The 15635-nt window shown below is 41.4% G+C and overlaps 1 protein-coding gene across 1 annotated transcript; it reads left to right on the top strand.

The window, feature by feature from the left end:
• The first annotated feature begins 600 nt into the window (after positions 1 to 600).
• On the top strand, positions 601 to 9296 carry LOC124676160 (dol-P-Man:Man(7)GlcNAc(2)-PP-Dol alpha-1,6-mannosyltransferase-like). Its single transcript, XM_047212235.1, has 20 exons — positions 601 to 668; positions 809 to 894; positions 1245 to 1286; positions 1366 to 1411; positions 1645 to 1731; positions 1840 to 1895; positions 3096 to 3213; positions 3314 to 3372; positions 3721 to 3792; positions 5123 to 5186; positions 5278 to 5381; positions 5786 to 5857; positions 6220 to 6306; positions 6400 to 6467; positions 6651 to 6719; positions 6816 to 6898; positions 7124 to 7214; positions 7962 to 8027; positions 8317 to 8410; positions 8519 to 9296. Exons 1-20 carry the CDS (start codon positions 617 to 619, stop codon positions 8597 to 8599), a joined length of 1497 nt encoding a protein of 498 aa, XP_047068191.1. The 5' UTR covers positions 601 to 616; the 3' UTR covers positions 8600 to 9296.
• Positions 9297 to 15635: the final 6339 nt, after the last annotated feature.

The following is a 15635-nucleotide window of genomic DNA, read 5'->3' on the forward strand; positions in this document are numbered from 1 at the left end:
TGAAAAAAGTTCAAAGTAAAAAAAAGTTCGAACTAAAAAATGTTCAGATTAAAAAAATGTCTAAATCTGAAAAACTTCAAATTTGAAAAAAGTTCAAAGTAAAAAAAAGTTCAAAATAAAAAATGTTCAGATAAAAAAATGTTCGAATATGAAAATTTTCGAATTTACAAAAAGTTCAAATTTTAAAAAGTACATAAAACCGACCGAGATAGATAACCAGGGAAAACCGAAGACAAAAACGGTTGAGAAACCCGCACACAAACAGCCACTTGACAGCCTAAAACCGTGAAAAAAATCAGCTCTAACAGAACTCGCTTGTAATGGGCCGGCCCAAAATCATCGCTCCCTGAGCGGAGCCCCAGATACATCCCGCTATAAGCGGGAAATAGGATTCGCCACAGCACCCCCCGATATTGTGCTGTATTAGGTCCATCCATGTGATATTAAATGAGCCCAATTCGGTGACCTTGCTGGGCTCCGCTAGGGGAGCCGCAAGGCCGCAGTTACCGAAATACCGAGCCCACCTACGGCATGGAGTCGAGTACAAACTCCGGTTCAGGCGAGAGCGGTTTGGCTCGACCGGACCGGATCAAAGTTGCGCGGACTCCCTACCGAGATGGCGCCGCCGTCACCACCTACGCCGGCGGCGAGGCTACTGAGGGAGTACGGTGAGTCGCTTTGATTCAGCGCTCTTTCCGTATGGTGCTTTGCTATCGAGCTCCCGGAGCTTCTGGAAGTCGGGTTCTGCTTCTGCTTCTGCTGCGGTGAAGGGGTTTGGGGATCTGATGCGCCGGGAGCTCGCTTGCAGGCTGGGACCTGATGCTCGGGTCGATCGCCGCGTTCTACGCCGTCATGGTGCCGTACACCAAGGTGGAGGAGAGCTTCAATGTGCAGGTTCTTGTTTGGACTCTCACCTGGTTGGATAGTTTAGCCCGCCTAGCTTTCTTTCATCTATGCTGTATCTGGGAATAGCTATGTTTATGTTTGACCAACACTTCGCTTAGGCACGGTTAGTTAGTTTGCAGCCATTTTTCTTTTCAGAATCTGTTTCATTCAGTAATTTTCGTCGTACAATGAAATTATCTGAGCTTTCTTTCCCTCGCCAGTATCAAATTTAGTATTAGTTCATTATTGGATTTCTCCCCTTCAATTGGTTTTGTAATCCACTATATTTCTTGTGCTCGCGCTTGTGTTGTGATGCAGTTCCACTGCTTCGTCTAACGTTTGAGTGGTTTATTCTATAGGCCATGCATGATATTCTGTACCACAATCATCACATTAACAAGGTAATCTCTGCTGCTAATTTCTCTCCAATATTATATGGTTGATGCTTGTTAATCTGTGCTTCTTTCCAATTTGCTGCAGTATGACCATTTAGAGTTTCCTGGTGTTGTTCCTCGGACATTTATAGGTAATGATCACACTGCCATGAAACCCTTGATTTGCACAGCATGATAATATATCGATGCCTGGTTCATGCCTAATATTTGACAAGTAATTGATCAAACCCAGATAGCAGTAAATCAGTAAGACACTAGGTGTATGCCTGTGTCAAATGTGATGTTAATCCCATGATGGTCTCAGGTTTCACGTTAGTCCTGACAAAGCATGAGACATTAATATCATGTGCTCTTTGTTTTACAGGAGCATTGGTAATAGCTATTATCTCATCGCCTGCAGTTCTCATAATGCGTGTAGTTCATGTTCCAAAGGTTTACAGTCTTCTAGCAGGTGATTATCACGAGCTTAAAACATGCTTCAATTCATGCTTATGTTTTTTACTATAACTTCCTGGTTATGTATATTTGACAGAGTGATATTTTTATGTTTGCTTTTTAGTTCGATTAGTGTTGGGCTGTGCTATCCTGATGACTTTGAGACTTTTCCGTGTTGAGGTATTCTCTTTTCATTTCTGTTTCATTAGATGTTGTCAATTTGAGTTTAACTTCGATGTTCATACAGTATTTACCATCAGTATTGTGTGCCCCTGGAAATGAATAAGAACTAAATCTGTCAATGTGCGTTAGTTTTCCTTTGAACTGGTAAGCTACCTACTTACAGGAAAGGAACCAAAATTACAAAACATATATTGCCTGTGTTATGGTGTTGCGAGATAGGCGGAGATGATATGAGTGAGAAAAATGAGCCAGATTCTTTGGGTGTATAAAGTTGTTAAATTAAAGATAGAACCCATTTAACTCATTCTGTCCTTACGTAATCTAATTTTGTCTTTCATAACTTACTTTTTAACTCCTAAGTCCTGACTTAGTTGGCAAGGAAAAGAGTCCTAGTACTAGCAGTCTGCAGCAGCCACCATCGCCTTTAGCTCTGGTTCATGAGCGTGGTGAACTTAGGGTGCTGGCTGTATGGCAGGCCCCCGTAATATTTTTATCGTATATGGATTTGTCCACCTGGTAGATCCTTAGTACCATGATCCAAATTTTAGACTGCCTTGGAAGTATACGTAAAGACTAAAGTGCATGATTCTCTGTTCTACAACGAGCATATGTGCCCAGTACACTGATCTTGCTTGGACTCTAGCTTTTCTTTCTTGGTTTGGAGCAGATGCACTTCTAAAACTTGCTCTAATTCCACGGAGTGAGTTTCGTCTAGCCAAACAAGATAGAACAACTTAGTTTTGTTTGAAACCTCTGCACCCTCTGCTTAGTTTTAGTCTCCACATAAGGTCTGCCCCTTCATACCAAGGATAGCTGGGTGAGGGATTTTTTCTTTTTTCTGGATCCATATTCGTACAGTTACATGTGTGGTTGGCTCTTGTCGTTGGACGTTTTGTTTTCCTGGCCCCACAATGCCCACTTCTCTCTGCATGCTGGTTGTACGCGCAGAAGTGGAGGTGTACTTTTCGGAACCATCACTGCTAAATGGCAACACACAGAGCACTGTGGAAAAACTGGGAAAAGTCATCACGAATCATTGTACCCACAATATCCCTTTGGCTTGTATTGCTTTGCTTTGACTGTTCTGTGTCATCTCAAGTAACTCTTAAATGGAATTCTTTTGTATGACAATTAGCATGAACTGTTGCCCTGTCCTTCAAATATCATGATTTGCTTGGCTTTGTTTATGACAAGCAGGTAAAAAGAAAGTTTGGTCACCATGTTGAAGCATTCTTTGCGATACTAACTGCTATCCAGTTTCACGTTTTGTTCTACTCGACTCGGCCCCTTCCAAATATATTCGCTTTAGCTTTAGGTGAGCACATTAACTTCTACTGTTTTTATATGGAAATACCATCAATCTACTTAGGAGATTGTAGTACTCATGCAACTCATATGTGCTTTCTGTTCTGCAGTTAACTTGGCATACTCTTTCTGGTTCAAGGGAAATTACCTGCGCACATTACAGGCACTGGTATGCCTATTTTGGCGCCTTTACCTTAGCTTCGTTCGTTCGTTCTTTTTTTGAACAGAAGCTTCATTCGTTGTTATATGAATGATGTTTTCACACTATTTAGAGATTACCAATTAATCATATATACATTGATTTTCAAATTTTAGCTACTGTGCATGTAAATATTAAGTACAACAAATGGGGGATCGCGATATAACTTAGTTTTTACTCTGGGTTCAGTAAGTTGTCAGAAAAAAAATCTCTGGGCTCGGTAAATCCTGCTATTATTTTACTAAGTTGGAATTTTAAGATCAGCGAAATATGTTTCGCTTTTACCAAACTTCGTCTAATTGTCCATTTTACTTGCAGATTGTTGCAGCCACTGTTTTCAGATGTGATATGATTCTGCTTCTAGGTACAATAGGGATTACACTTTTGCTGGTGAGTGTCTGGCTTATCAGATTTCCTTTGAACAGTTGCATGCTTTTTTTTTTGTGATATTTGCTTTATTTGGTTAGTACAGTATATAGGTGCTTCAGGAAAGGAGGGTGCCGATTGTATCTCTCTCTCTCTATATATATATATATATATTTTTTTTTTTTTTTTGAACGGGGGCAAAAGCTTTGCCTCATCCATTAATTAAGAAGAGAGTGCCCAGTTTTTAGGAGAAAAGCGGGCGAAAACCTACAACGACAGGGCCAAGCCCACACAAAGAACACACCTACACACGCCCACAAACAAGACACTCCAACACTTCAACACCGCAACACTAACAAACACTCAGACAAGACACTCCAACACCGATCCGTCAAGAACAGGCTATGACATTGGGGGCAACCGTCAGCCAACTGCGGATCCAGGGTAGGCAATAGCCAAGGTGGAGAGAAAATCGCAAACTTCCCTGGCGACGATAGCTCCGGGCACCGCAGACAACAGTCCAGACTTAGCTCTCTATATAATGATATATATGTATATATATATATATAGGATAAATACTTCCTACCCCTGGGTGTAGTTACTCCCATATCTATATACTTATGTACGGAAGTATATACGATACTTTATCGGTTTGAGTATGTTCGTATACTATATCTAAGATACTCCAAACCAAGTTTGGTGAAAAAAATGCAAGTGAACCCATAGTTTGCACTATATATCCGAAATATATGCATATGTATACGTAAAAAATGAGTCTACGTAAAAAATGTACATACTGCCTACAAAGTAGTATATATACTTCCAAAATAGTTTTTTATACTTCATACTACATGTACATACTATCTGGTATGATAGATACTCTCTAGATTATGAGAAACACGCGTGGGTGTAACTACACCCGGGTGTAGTATGAATATGTCCTATATATATATATATATATATAATTCCAGCTATGTGCAGTAATAAGTTATAAACTTCATATTACTTGGTTGCTTGTTTCACTTGAGTTCCAAGTAACTTTTCTCATGTAGTAATATTTGCTGCAAGTTCAACGTTCAGGTTAGTTGATGTTTTATCACATCAATTTTTTTTTTGTTTCTGTAGTGAATTAGTTAAACTCGTGTCAAGGATGATTACATGTGAGGTATCAGAAGTGTGGCTCACTAGACTATTATAAAATGACACTCTTAGAAAGCTATAGTAATCCTAGTCAAGTTTTTATGTACTTATTTGCACTTGAATAATATATGTATTACTGTTTTACTAATTATTTGTAAAGTTGGAGCTACTGACTTAGGTACACTAAGATTTTAATTTAACATTGCCATGACAGAGCAGGTCCTTTTCTCTATTGGAAGCCATAAAGTGTTGCATAAGCACCGCCGTTGTTTGCATTGGTATATTTCTTACACTACCTTGGGTTGTTCTGCGAGCTAACTTAACTTGAGTGTGTATGAAACCTTGTTTCGCTGTGAATAATCTTCTCAGGTTTCACAGTACTAGTTGACTCGATAATGTGGCAGAGAATCATGTGGCCGGAATTCGAAGTTCTCTGGTTTAATTCAGTTCTGAACCGAAGTTCAGAATGGGGTGTATCCTTAATTCCTTATGTTTCTCGTGAAACTGAAGTCTATTTAGTTACTTATTTTTTGATAAAAAATACATGTTGAGAATGTCTCAGTAATGTTCCCTAATACTTTGCAGTGCATCTTGGGACATACCACACTTTGTCCTATGAACCAGAAATTTCTTTCTCCCCCTCCCAACTATACAAGTGTCAAGTGTTATCCTCTTTCATTTACTTTGTAGAAACTTCTGATATGCACCGAACATTCTTGTTAACCTATGTATGCATGTGCTCAAAAGGAGGAAACATAACATACACATATTTGTTAGATTTCAAGAGGTATCCACTTCTTATTTTGGTTAAGAAAAATCCAAGTGACGCTGTTATGAAACACCTACCTCTGTTCTCCATGACTATTTTATACTTCAGACACATTCGATCCATTGGTACTTCACCTCAGCACTTCCACGTTCCATGCTTGTGGCCTATCCTCTTTGCTTGGTAAGATAAGGTCTTGACATTAAAAAGTTCATTATGCTGGATTTAACTTGGCTAGAACAAGTACACCACATCTTGTATATGAAATGTCATGGGACCACTGGTTTATATTGCGACTATTTCAATGGTTTACAGCATGTATAACAATGGATTTCCAGTTAGATCAACATACTGATAGTTAAATAACCATTTACCTTTTAAAAAGTTAATTAAGGTACCACTTTTACGTGGACTCTGTCTAAAGTAGACCATTCGATTGGATCAGCTAATGATATTTTTGTCTAAAGTAGCTGAGGCATTACTGGTTGTTTTGTGATGCTTACAAATAGGCAATGTATCTCATCAGGTCTTTCTTTTAATGCCAGGTTGGTGCTCTTCTTGATAGGAGGATAGTCCCATATGTGATTCCAGTGACCTTATTTGTTGTACTCTATTCAAAACTCCCACATAAGGTTATACTTAATGTCTGGAGAATATTTTAATTTTTATATATCTGAAGAACATTAAGCTAATTTTGCACATAATGGCTGCTATTTTTATTTCAGGAGCTTCGTTTCATAATTGCCGCAGTTCCCATGCTTAATGTGTCTGCTTCTCTGGCAGCAAGCAGACTGTGAGCATAACCATTTTGCCATGTTATTTACTTCCTACCATTTTAACAGTGACAAGTGCAAGATAGGAATGATAATGTCTTTTGTGTAACTATCTTTTGGCATCCTTCATGTTATATGTCTTTCCCACCTTTATTCTTGGTTTCGTGTTTTTGACTGGTCATTTTGTCTTCGTTCATTTGCAGATATAATAACAGAAAGAAAACTGGGTGGAATTTCCTTTATGTTCTCATGCTTGGTGCCTTTCTTGTCAGGTAGAGCAATTCACCCTTAACGATTATAACATGTTTCCCTTTTGAAATAGCATACTATATATGTTACTTTTGTAAGCTAACATATAAATGTTTTAGTCTTGGATACTCTGCTGTGAGTTTCATGGCCTCCTACAGCAATTATCCTGGTGGCAATGCTCTAAAGGCTCTACATGAAGTAGGTGAGCTCTACTTAAATAAACTGAAGTATGATCCGACACCAATTCTGTTCTATATGCAGAAACTGCAAAACATTGTTCCTCTCAATCAGAAGCAGCAAATGACAAATTGAGAAGCTTTTGACTCTTAGTAACTTATATGCTGTTTTAGCATTCATGGGTATGTTGACAATTGTTAACCTTCATTGATGTCAGTTTCCAATAAACTTCGCATTCCTCTTTTACCAGATAATTCCACGAAGGAAAAAATGGTTCATATTGATGCCTTTACCGCAATGGGCGGAGTTTCTCGTTTCTGCGAAAATGAATATCCCTGGAGGTCCGCTACTAAACCGTAAAGTTATTATGGAATCTTGTATATGCTTGTCTTTTTTCTGTTCCCTGGCCGACATAAAAAGGGTTCTCTTTTACCAACTATTCTCTCACTTCTTTAAACAAAGTGAATGCCTCCATATATACGCCAATATCCGATCCAAAATGTACGTTCTTTTAGAATTTTATTATCAGTCAATAAGTTTGCCCATCGAAAAAGAACAAATTACTAGCATCTGAAACATCAAATTGATATTAATAGGTTTACCATGAAATGTGCTTTTTATAAGGTATATTTACTTTTATGTGAGGCAAACATTTTTGCACAGAAAGTGATGGTGAAAGTATCATCTAGGAGGCTGCTCTAATTTTGGATCAGAGGAAGTAGACCATATGCTAGTAGTATGTACCTTGTGTTGTATGCTCGTAGTGCCCTGTATGTACATTGCTGGCATCTGGCCAGATCCTTGCTATACTGTGTTCTTGTATCGAGAAGAGGTTATAATCATGTTCAGAACTATGAGTCGCAAAATGGTTGACAAGAGGTTTTGGTGTGTCTGTCCCAGCATAGCCCATACGGCAAAGACTGGCACTGTACAATAGTGTACTCCATCGTTAATACTACGTTAGGCCTATTTTCATATTGCATGAATGTCAACTTACTCTGTATTTGCTTACACTGTCAGTGAGCCTCAATTGATTTAAATCTAAATTTTTGTACTTGCTTTTGGACGCGTATTCTGTTCAATGGCAGGTACTCGAAGGAGGAAAGCATTTCCATTGAAGAATATCAGACAAGAAATTTCACCTATCTGCTGAAGTGAGTACAAGTAATTTTGTTCTTTTTTTTTTAGTTTTTTGGTCACCCTGTCCTTTTTTAAATGGAAACTAAAATCTGTGTGAACCACTGCCAAGTTGGGGAAGCTTTTGATAGCCACTTGTTGATAGAAAAATAGTTCGGAGAGTTTGTGCGCATCACCTTAATTCTGAATGCCTGAGAAGATGCAAATCACCAAAATAGAACTTATTTTGACGTAGAATTGTTAAATATGAATCTCACTTCCTGATGTGCTTCCGTATCTGTTTCTTTTGTTGGGCACATCAAACAGCGAGCACCACTACATCAGCGGCTACAAGTGCCTGTTCGCCGTGGAAGGGTTCTCCAGAGCGAAAATTCAGCTCCGGTTTCCACCGCTTTCCCTGGTACGCTATCGAGCTGCTCCATCATCCCCATGTCTTGTTCTGTGGCCTTTACCGGTCTCTCTCTCTACGCCTGGATCAGTGGCTAATGTCGGCATTTACTTGGTGCAGGTGAAAGCACCGAAAGTGTATGCACATGGGAACACGGGAGATCCCGATATCCTCTCGCTAGATTGGCCCGGTTGCCCCTGAGGCTGAGGCGAAGAGGATGCCTGCCCAGATCTCTGTCACAGGACCACTAACTAACTACCAACAGTAGAAGATGCCGAGCGAGCGTGCGTGATTCAAGTGGAGCTCCTCCCATTTCCAGCTCTGGAAGGTGCCATCTTGTTAAGGCTACGATACCGCAGTTTGGAGGTCAGGAAAATCTTGGACGCATGGAGTATGGGTTTGGGCCTCTCCGTCCTTATCTTATCTGGCACTTGTTGTAGCAGTAGTAGACAAATAAAGGAACAAGAGAACAAGGAAGATGACACAGTCTCGCGACGGAAATTTCATTGATGACAAAATGTGAAGCCTTTGAACCTTAGTAATGTATGCTGTTTTAGCAGTCATGGGGGTATGTTGACAATTGTTAACCTCCATTGATGCCAGTTTCCAATAGACTTTGCGTTCCTCTTTCACCAGATTCTTCCGCGAAGGGAAAACTGGTTCATATTGATGCCTTTACCGTGATGAGTGGAGCTTCTCGCTTCTGCGAAAATGAATATCCCTGGAGGTCTGCTACTAGACCATAAAGTTATTGTATATGCTTGTATATTTGATGCTCCCTGGCCGACATAAAAAGGGCCCTCTTTTACCAACTATTCTCTCACTTCTTTTAAGAAAGTGTACTTGTGAGTCCCTCTATATGTACTACAATCTCTGATCCAAAATGTACGTTTATTTAGAATTTTATGAGTCAAGCATTTTTCCATCTATAAAGAAAAAAGTTACTAGCATTGAAAACATCAAATTGGTATTACTAGGTTTACCTTGAAACATACTTTTACAAGGTATAATTGTTTTTGTGTGAGGCAATATGTTTGCACAGAAATTGATGGTCAAAGTATCATCCTGGAGACTGTCCTAAATTTTGGATCAGAGGAAGTAGATCACATGCTAGTACCTTGTATTGTACTACTATGCTCTGATGCTTTGTGCCAGTAGTCCTGTATGCACATTGCTAGCATCTGGCTGGCTATATACACATGTTCATCTATCGAGAAGAGATTATAATCATGCTCTGAACTATGAGTCGCGAAGTGCTGTACACAGGCAAGAGTTGTTAGTGTTTCTGTCCCAGCGTCCCAGCATATGCCACAGGGCAAAGACTGCCGCTGGACAACAGTGTGGAGATCACAACTCCATCGTTGATTATCGTTAGTTGTATTTCCATACTGCACAAACGTTAGTTATACGTTTCACCATACATGTCTTGTTCTGTCAGGCATTTATACGTTTCACCTGTCTCAATCTGTGCCTGGATCAGTGGCTCAGCTCGCTAAGCTAATCTCGGTATTTACTACTGGTGCAGGTGAAAGCGCCGAAAGTGTTTGCACATGGGAACACGGGAGATCCCGATATCCTCTCGCTGGATTGGCCCTGAGGTGAAGGCGAAGAGGATGCCTGCCCAGATCTCTGTCACAGGACCACTAAACTAACTACCGACAGTAGAAGATGCCGAGCGAGCGCGCGTGATTCAGGTGGAGCTCCTCCCATTTGCAGCTCTGGAAGGTGCCATCTTCTTGAGGCTAGGACGCCACCGTCTGGAGGCCAGGAAAATCTGGGACGCATGGTGTACGAGTTTAGGCCTCGCTATCCTTATCTTATCTGACACTTGTTTGTTGTAGCTGTAGTAGTAGACAAATAAAGGAAGAGGAGAACAAGGAAGATGACACAGCCTTGCGACGGAAAGTGTATTTGCGGTGCATCAGTGCGCTCGCTGTGTGTGTGTGTGTGTCTGCTAGTCCTAGTCGATGGCACGTCCGCTCGTAAAGGTTTCCATGTGCCGTTAAAGAACACCGTGTGAGGTCAAACGTAGAGCATCGTGTTGACAGTTGACGCGATCGAGGCCGCGCGCGCCTGGCTGCTTTCATCGGGAATGCGCAGGGTCTGCCGGTACTGCACGCGCGATCTTGACCCTGCCACCAGATGGATGGATCCAGGGATGGATTTTCTTCGTGTCTCTACGCAGACGCTGGGGCATCTGCCACCATCCCCGGGCACGCCTACTTCTCAACTGACGACGGGTCACCACGCACGCAACCCAGTCAGACTCTTCGGCTCTACCGCAAAGCTCTGTTCCTCACTCTGCATACTGCTGCTGCTACAACGCAAGTACTCGAGAGCCTTTCCCCAGGACAGGTCGCGTCGCGCGCGACCGTGCACTGACACCCGGCCGTATCGATCGACCATCTACCTAGTAGCTAGTCACTCGAATTGGCCTTGGAAATCGAGCCGGCGGCACCTTGTCTCGCCGTCTACAAGATTACTAGGTCACGGTCGTGGTCATGGGGTACATGGGAGAACCGAAAGCAATGCACAAGTACTCGCCCTGGTCCGGTCCTAGCTGCCCACTCCGTCGTCCCACCCCCTCCGTTCAACTCCCCGGCCCGCATACCTCATTATTCAGCAGCCATCTATCTGGTCGGTGGTGACCATTTGTTTAGCTAGCTTACCTCTATGTATCCCATTTTTGTTCTGCTTCTACTAGACTAATTCGCCGTCGCCTCCAATTGACGCCGCCCGTGGACGAACGAACCCAACTTTTATGATGCCACCCACATCCGACTTGCACATCAGCGATAGTGATGTCCGCGCGCGCCATGGCCACCACCAATTGCTGCAAAACCCCGTCTTCTGATCTCACTTCTACTATATGCACAAATTAGAGAAACACTCGTAGCTGGGCCCAACAACGGGCCAGGGACTTTGCAAACGCTGTTCATTCTTGCCTTTCTACAATTTCCCTTTTCATTTCGCCATGTTCTCGACATAAAAAAAAATTAACGAAATTAGTAGTCAATCATTCACGCATGTTTCTAGCATCTGCCAACCCCATCAACCGCTCCTGCTAGTGCTAGCTTTTAGTTTTAGCTGAGCCTTGTTCTTCCAATTAGCACGTTGCCTAGGCGAGGGGTGTCACTGTGCAAAACCTGTCCCAGCCGAGGCGGGGCGAGATGGATCCAGAGACGGCAAGGTTGAACATGTCGATGGCAACAGCCAACAGCCCTATTTGACCTGATCATGAAACGGAACGGAAGGACCGGTGCTCCCACATCATTTTTCTGAATAATCCAATCCCTGTAGAGCAGCGCGGCGCTCAAATTGGATGAGATTCTTTTGCCTGAGTTGGCTGACAGATTGTGACCCAGCATGGTGGCATGTTCATCGCTTCGGTGATTCCCAGGGGCCATGCCACGAGGGATGCGGCCATGATGTGGGCATTGCACAGCATAGCTCCTGCCCATTATTATTGAGTATCCTTCAAATCCAAGCAAATCCTTTGACCAGATACTACCGGTGCAGCACCTCACCGGAGAATCGGCTTATCTGCACCTATATACGGTACTGAATGAAGATGATATAAGTACTACGCTCGTAATAAGAGCTGTTTTTTTTTTTTTTTGCAAAATCAGTGCATGCCGTAATTGCCATTTCAAGATTTGAGTTTGCTAACAGAGCTCACCGTGTAAGAATATGTACACGAGTTTGGCTAGACTAGGAATCTACAATATCTTGTACTACTACTTCAAGGATGTGTGTTCTAGAACCAAGTGGATTGGAACGGAACCATTTCGTATCTAGATCCATTTTTTATGTTCGGTTGTGAAATTAAACGGAACCAAGTGATTCATTTATTGTTATACCATGTCACAAAATACCTTACAGTGTGTGATATTACTAGCTAAGTTACTGCCCTTATGAGCAGTTTGATGCACTTCACCGTTCCTACAGGTGCCGCAGAATCTACTCCTATATACGGTACTGAATGAAGGTGAGATACGCTCACAATAAGAGCTGCTTTTACAGAATCAGTGCATTGCATTTCTTGCTGAAATGGTGAGATATAGTGCTAGTACCGGTCAACCGGTGGTTAGCGACTGCCGTGCACTTGTACATGGGAAGCTACCACTTCAGGCGCAGGCCGATTTTCTAGCTCACGGAGGTAGCGGATGTCATCTGTCATCTCCCTGTCGACTGAAACACGGTGTCGCTAACTCGCTGGCTTATACGCAAGGGAATGACGTTTACCTGCTTTAGTTTCTGTGGTTGGAAAAGTTAGCATTAGACCATGCCATCTTGGCCGGGAGTGCCCAAGTGTCACAATAAGTGAGGCGTAAACTATGCTTTTGATTTTGTTTAACCCTAAATGCTTGTCGCAAATCTGCAAAAAACATAGGCTAAAATATCTCTAGATTCTCCGAAAAACATTTCGGGCGAGAAGGTAATACTCATACTAACAAATCATTACTCGTACTAACTGATATTAGCGTATAATCGAAAATGTAACGTCTATTTGGTATCTTTATTTCATTCGTGGGTGAAACTAGGCATGATATTTCATTCGCCTAATGATGGAACTAAGACTGACGAGCTCTTCCATGTTGCTAGCCACAGCCAGTAGACCTAAGAATATATTACGCCCGCCTGCAAAATATTCTTTGTACCATTATTATCTCTTTCCCTCTCCCTTTTGATGTGCCTGTCACGTCTCCCCTCGGCAATCCAACTACCGACCCGAGAGCAGCAACCTTCCTTCCCTCCCTCCAACACGTATGCACGTACAAAATGGAAATAGAACAGTGATATGGGGTTTGGCTACATATCCGGAGTAGTACTCCCTCCGTCAAACTTTTGTAGATATGGATGTATCTATAACTGAAGTGTGTTTATATAAATTTGTATCTAGATAAAAACTTTGATACCTATTTTCAGATGGAGGTAGTACTATAATTGGGTTCTTTGGCAGAAAAGAATGTGTTCTTTCACTGTTGCTTAACCAAGAGGTATTCATCGGGGGAGGAACTTCTTGTATGAATAGTCCACCAAACTATTCATCATCCTAAGCAGTAGAAGAAATTTCACTACTCTCTCCTTTTATAGTTATTTCGTGTTATGTATTTGGTTAATGTCAAATTTTGTAAAACTTGACTAAGTTTTTAAGAAAAAGTATCAACATCTACAATACAAAATCTATTGTATGAGGCGCGTAATAAAATATATTTTGTATTATATGTGTTTGGTATTATAAATGCTTATATTTTCTTTTAAACTTTACAAAGTTTAACTTTGATTAAATCCATAATATGAAGTACATAAAAACGAAGGGAGTAGTAATAATAATTACAAACATGTCCTTTGAACACCCAACAACAACTACAAGGAGTCGAACGAACTGGGTGCAGGCCTTCGTCTGTGCCCCTACCTCATTAATTGGAGCCAAGCAAATGTTGATGTAGTAGAACTTGTAGGTAGATGTAATATCTCAGGTTTAGAGACGATCGAGGGGTAGAATTTAGAAAGGGATGTGCATTGCATCGCAAAATCTGGGGAAATTTCGCGCTTTTATTGAAAAACTGCATCGTTTCTCTCTCGACACCACATAGGATTAGGGTTTCGAGAGTGCGATAAACTTGAACCTATTTAGTCATCATTTAGGGTTTTTCGAGAAGAGAGGGAAACAATTCCTTTCTCAACTTAAGTTGCATGATTGAATTCAAACAAGATATGTTTAAATTTCAAATTCAAACATTAATTAAGTATTTATAATTCAAATAAGGATAATTCAATAAACAATTGAATAAATCAGAATAAGAAATAATAGAACATATAATTAAAGCTCATTAGAGAAAACCTTGAGCTTTATTGATTCACACACATAATACATTGTCATTTACAATATCCAAATGGAATTATGAATATTACAACTCTTTACATAAATGAATAAATTAAAAAGAAAAATTAAAAGAATTACAAGGATAGACAGAATTCTAAACTACAAAAGTAAATCTTCATGATTTGCTTGATCACCACTTGAATGATCTTCACTTGATCATCTCATTCATTACTGTAAATCAAAAACATCAAAATGAAACATGGATTAGGCCAAGTGGCAAAGCCACTTGGCATGTTAGTGAAATAATAAGGGAATTGGGAGGATAATATCAACTCTGCCGAGTTGAGCATGCCAAAGCCCAAGTTCCAACAAGATCATACACAGGCAGCTCACAAGGCTAGCTGCATGCCTCACACCACACACATACCAGGGGAGAGGAACCCAGGAAATGCACTCTGTCGACCAAGGAAGTGAGGAGAGAGCGGGTATAAAACCTTTTCACCAGCAAACCCTAAGATCCCATCGACAGGATCATCACAAGGGTAAGAACAACAAGAACAGGAAGAACAGCTAGAGATATTCAACCCATCCAAACCCACAAACTTATCCAGAACAGTTCCATCAGGAACTGTGCTGTTGAGCAAGCCACAAGGAGTAGATCATCACAAGCTAGCAAAGGTGAAAGTATAGAGATGGTAAACCTAGAGGGGGGGTGAATAGGTTTCTACAAATTTTAATTCTTTCTTTGCAATATTAGGCTTTGCGGAATATAAAGATGAGCCTAATGCAAACTAGGTGAAGCAACCTATATGAAGATACAACTTACTCAAGCACGAAGGCTCTCACAGGCAGTTAAATCACAAGTAAGGAGTTCGGTTAGAGATAACCGATAGCACGCGGAGACGAGGATGTATTCCCGTGTTCCCTTGTTTTGCAACAAGGTACGTCACGTTTGGAGGAGTGGAGGTCCCACGAAGGATTCCCCGCGCCACGAAGGCTCACCCTATTCTCCGGAGCCTATCCCACGAAGGAATAGCTCACTCACTTGTGGTAGACTTTGAGGTAGCCTCCAAACCTTCACAATCTTGCCCGGAGCAAATCCACAGCCCGGATGCTTCCGGACTCCTCTTGCCCACCTAGGGTTTCCAAGGAACCCTAGGAAGCAAGCTTCTCAATGAATACAAGGGGGAATGAGATTTGGCTTGGTAGAACGGTAGATCGGGTCCTCCTCTAGTGATTCCCCGGAGGGATTTGAGTTTGGGTGGAGGAGGAGGGAGATCTGAGGCTTTTGGTGTTTCTAGCAATGGAGTAGGAGAGAGAGAGCTCAAGAACAGCTTTATAGTATGTTGCCTAACCCTTCCAAGGTAGAAGAAGGGGTATTTATAGTGTTCTTCAAAATCTGGCCGT

Source organism: Lolium rigidum, chromosome 7 (assembly GCF_022539505.1).
Source record: "Lolium rigidum isolate FL_2022 chromosome 7, APGP_CSIRO_Lrig_0.1, whole genome shotgun sequence".
Lineage (NCBI taxonomy): Eukaryota > Viridiplantae > Streptophyta > Magnoliopsida > Poales > Poaceae > Lolium > Lolium rigidum.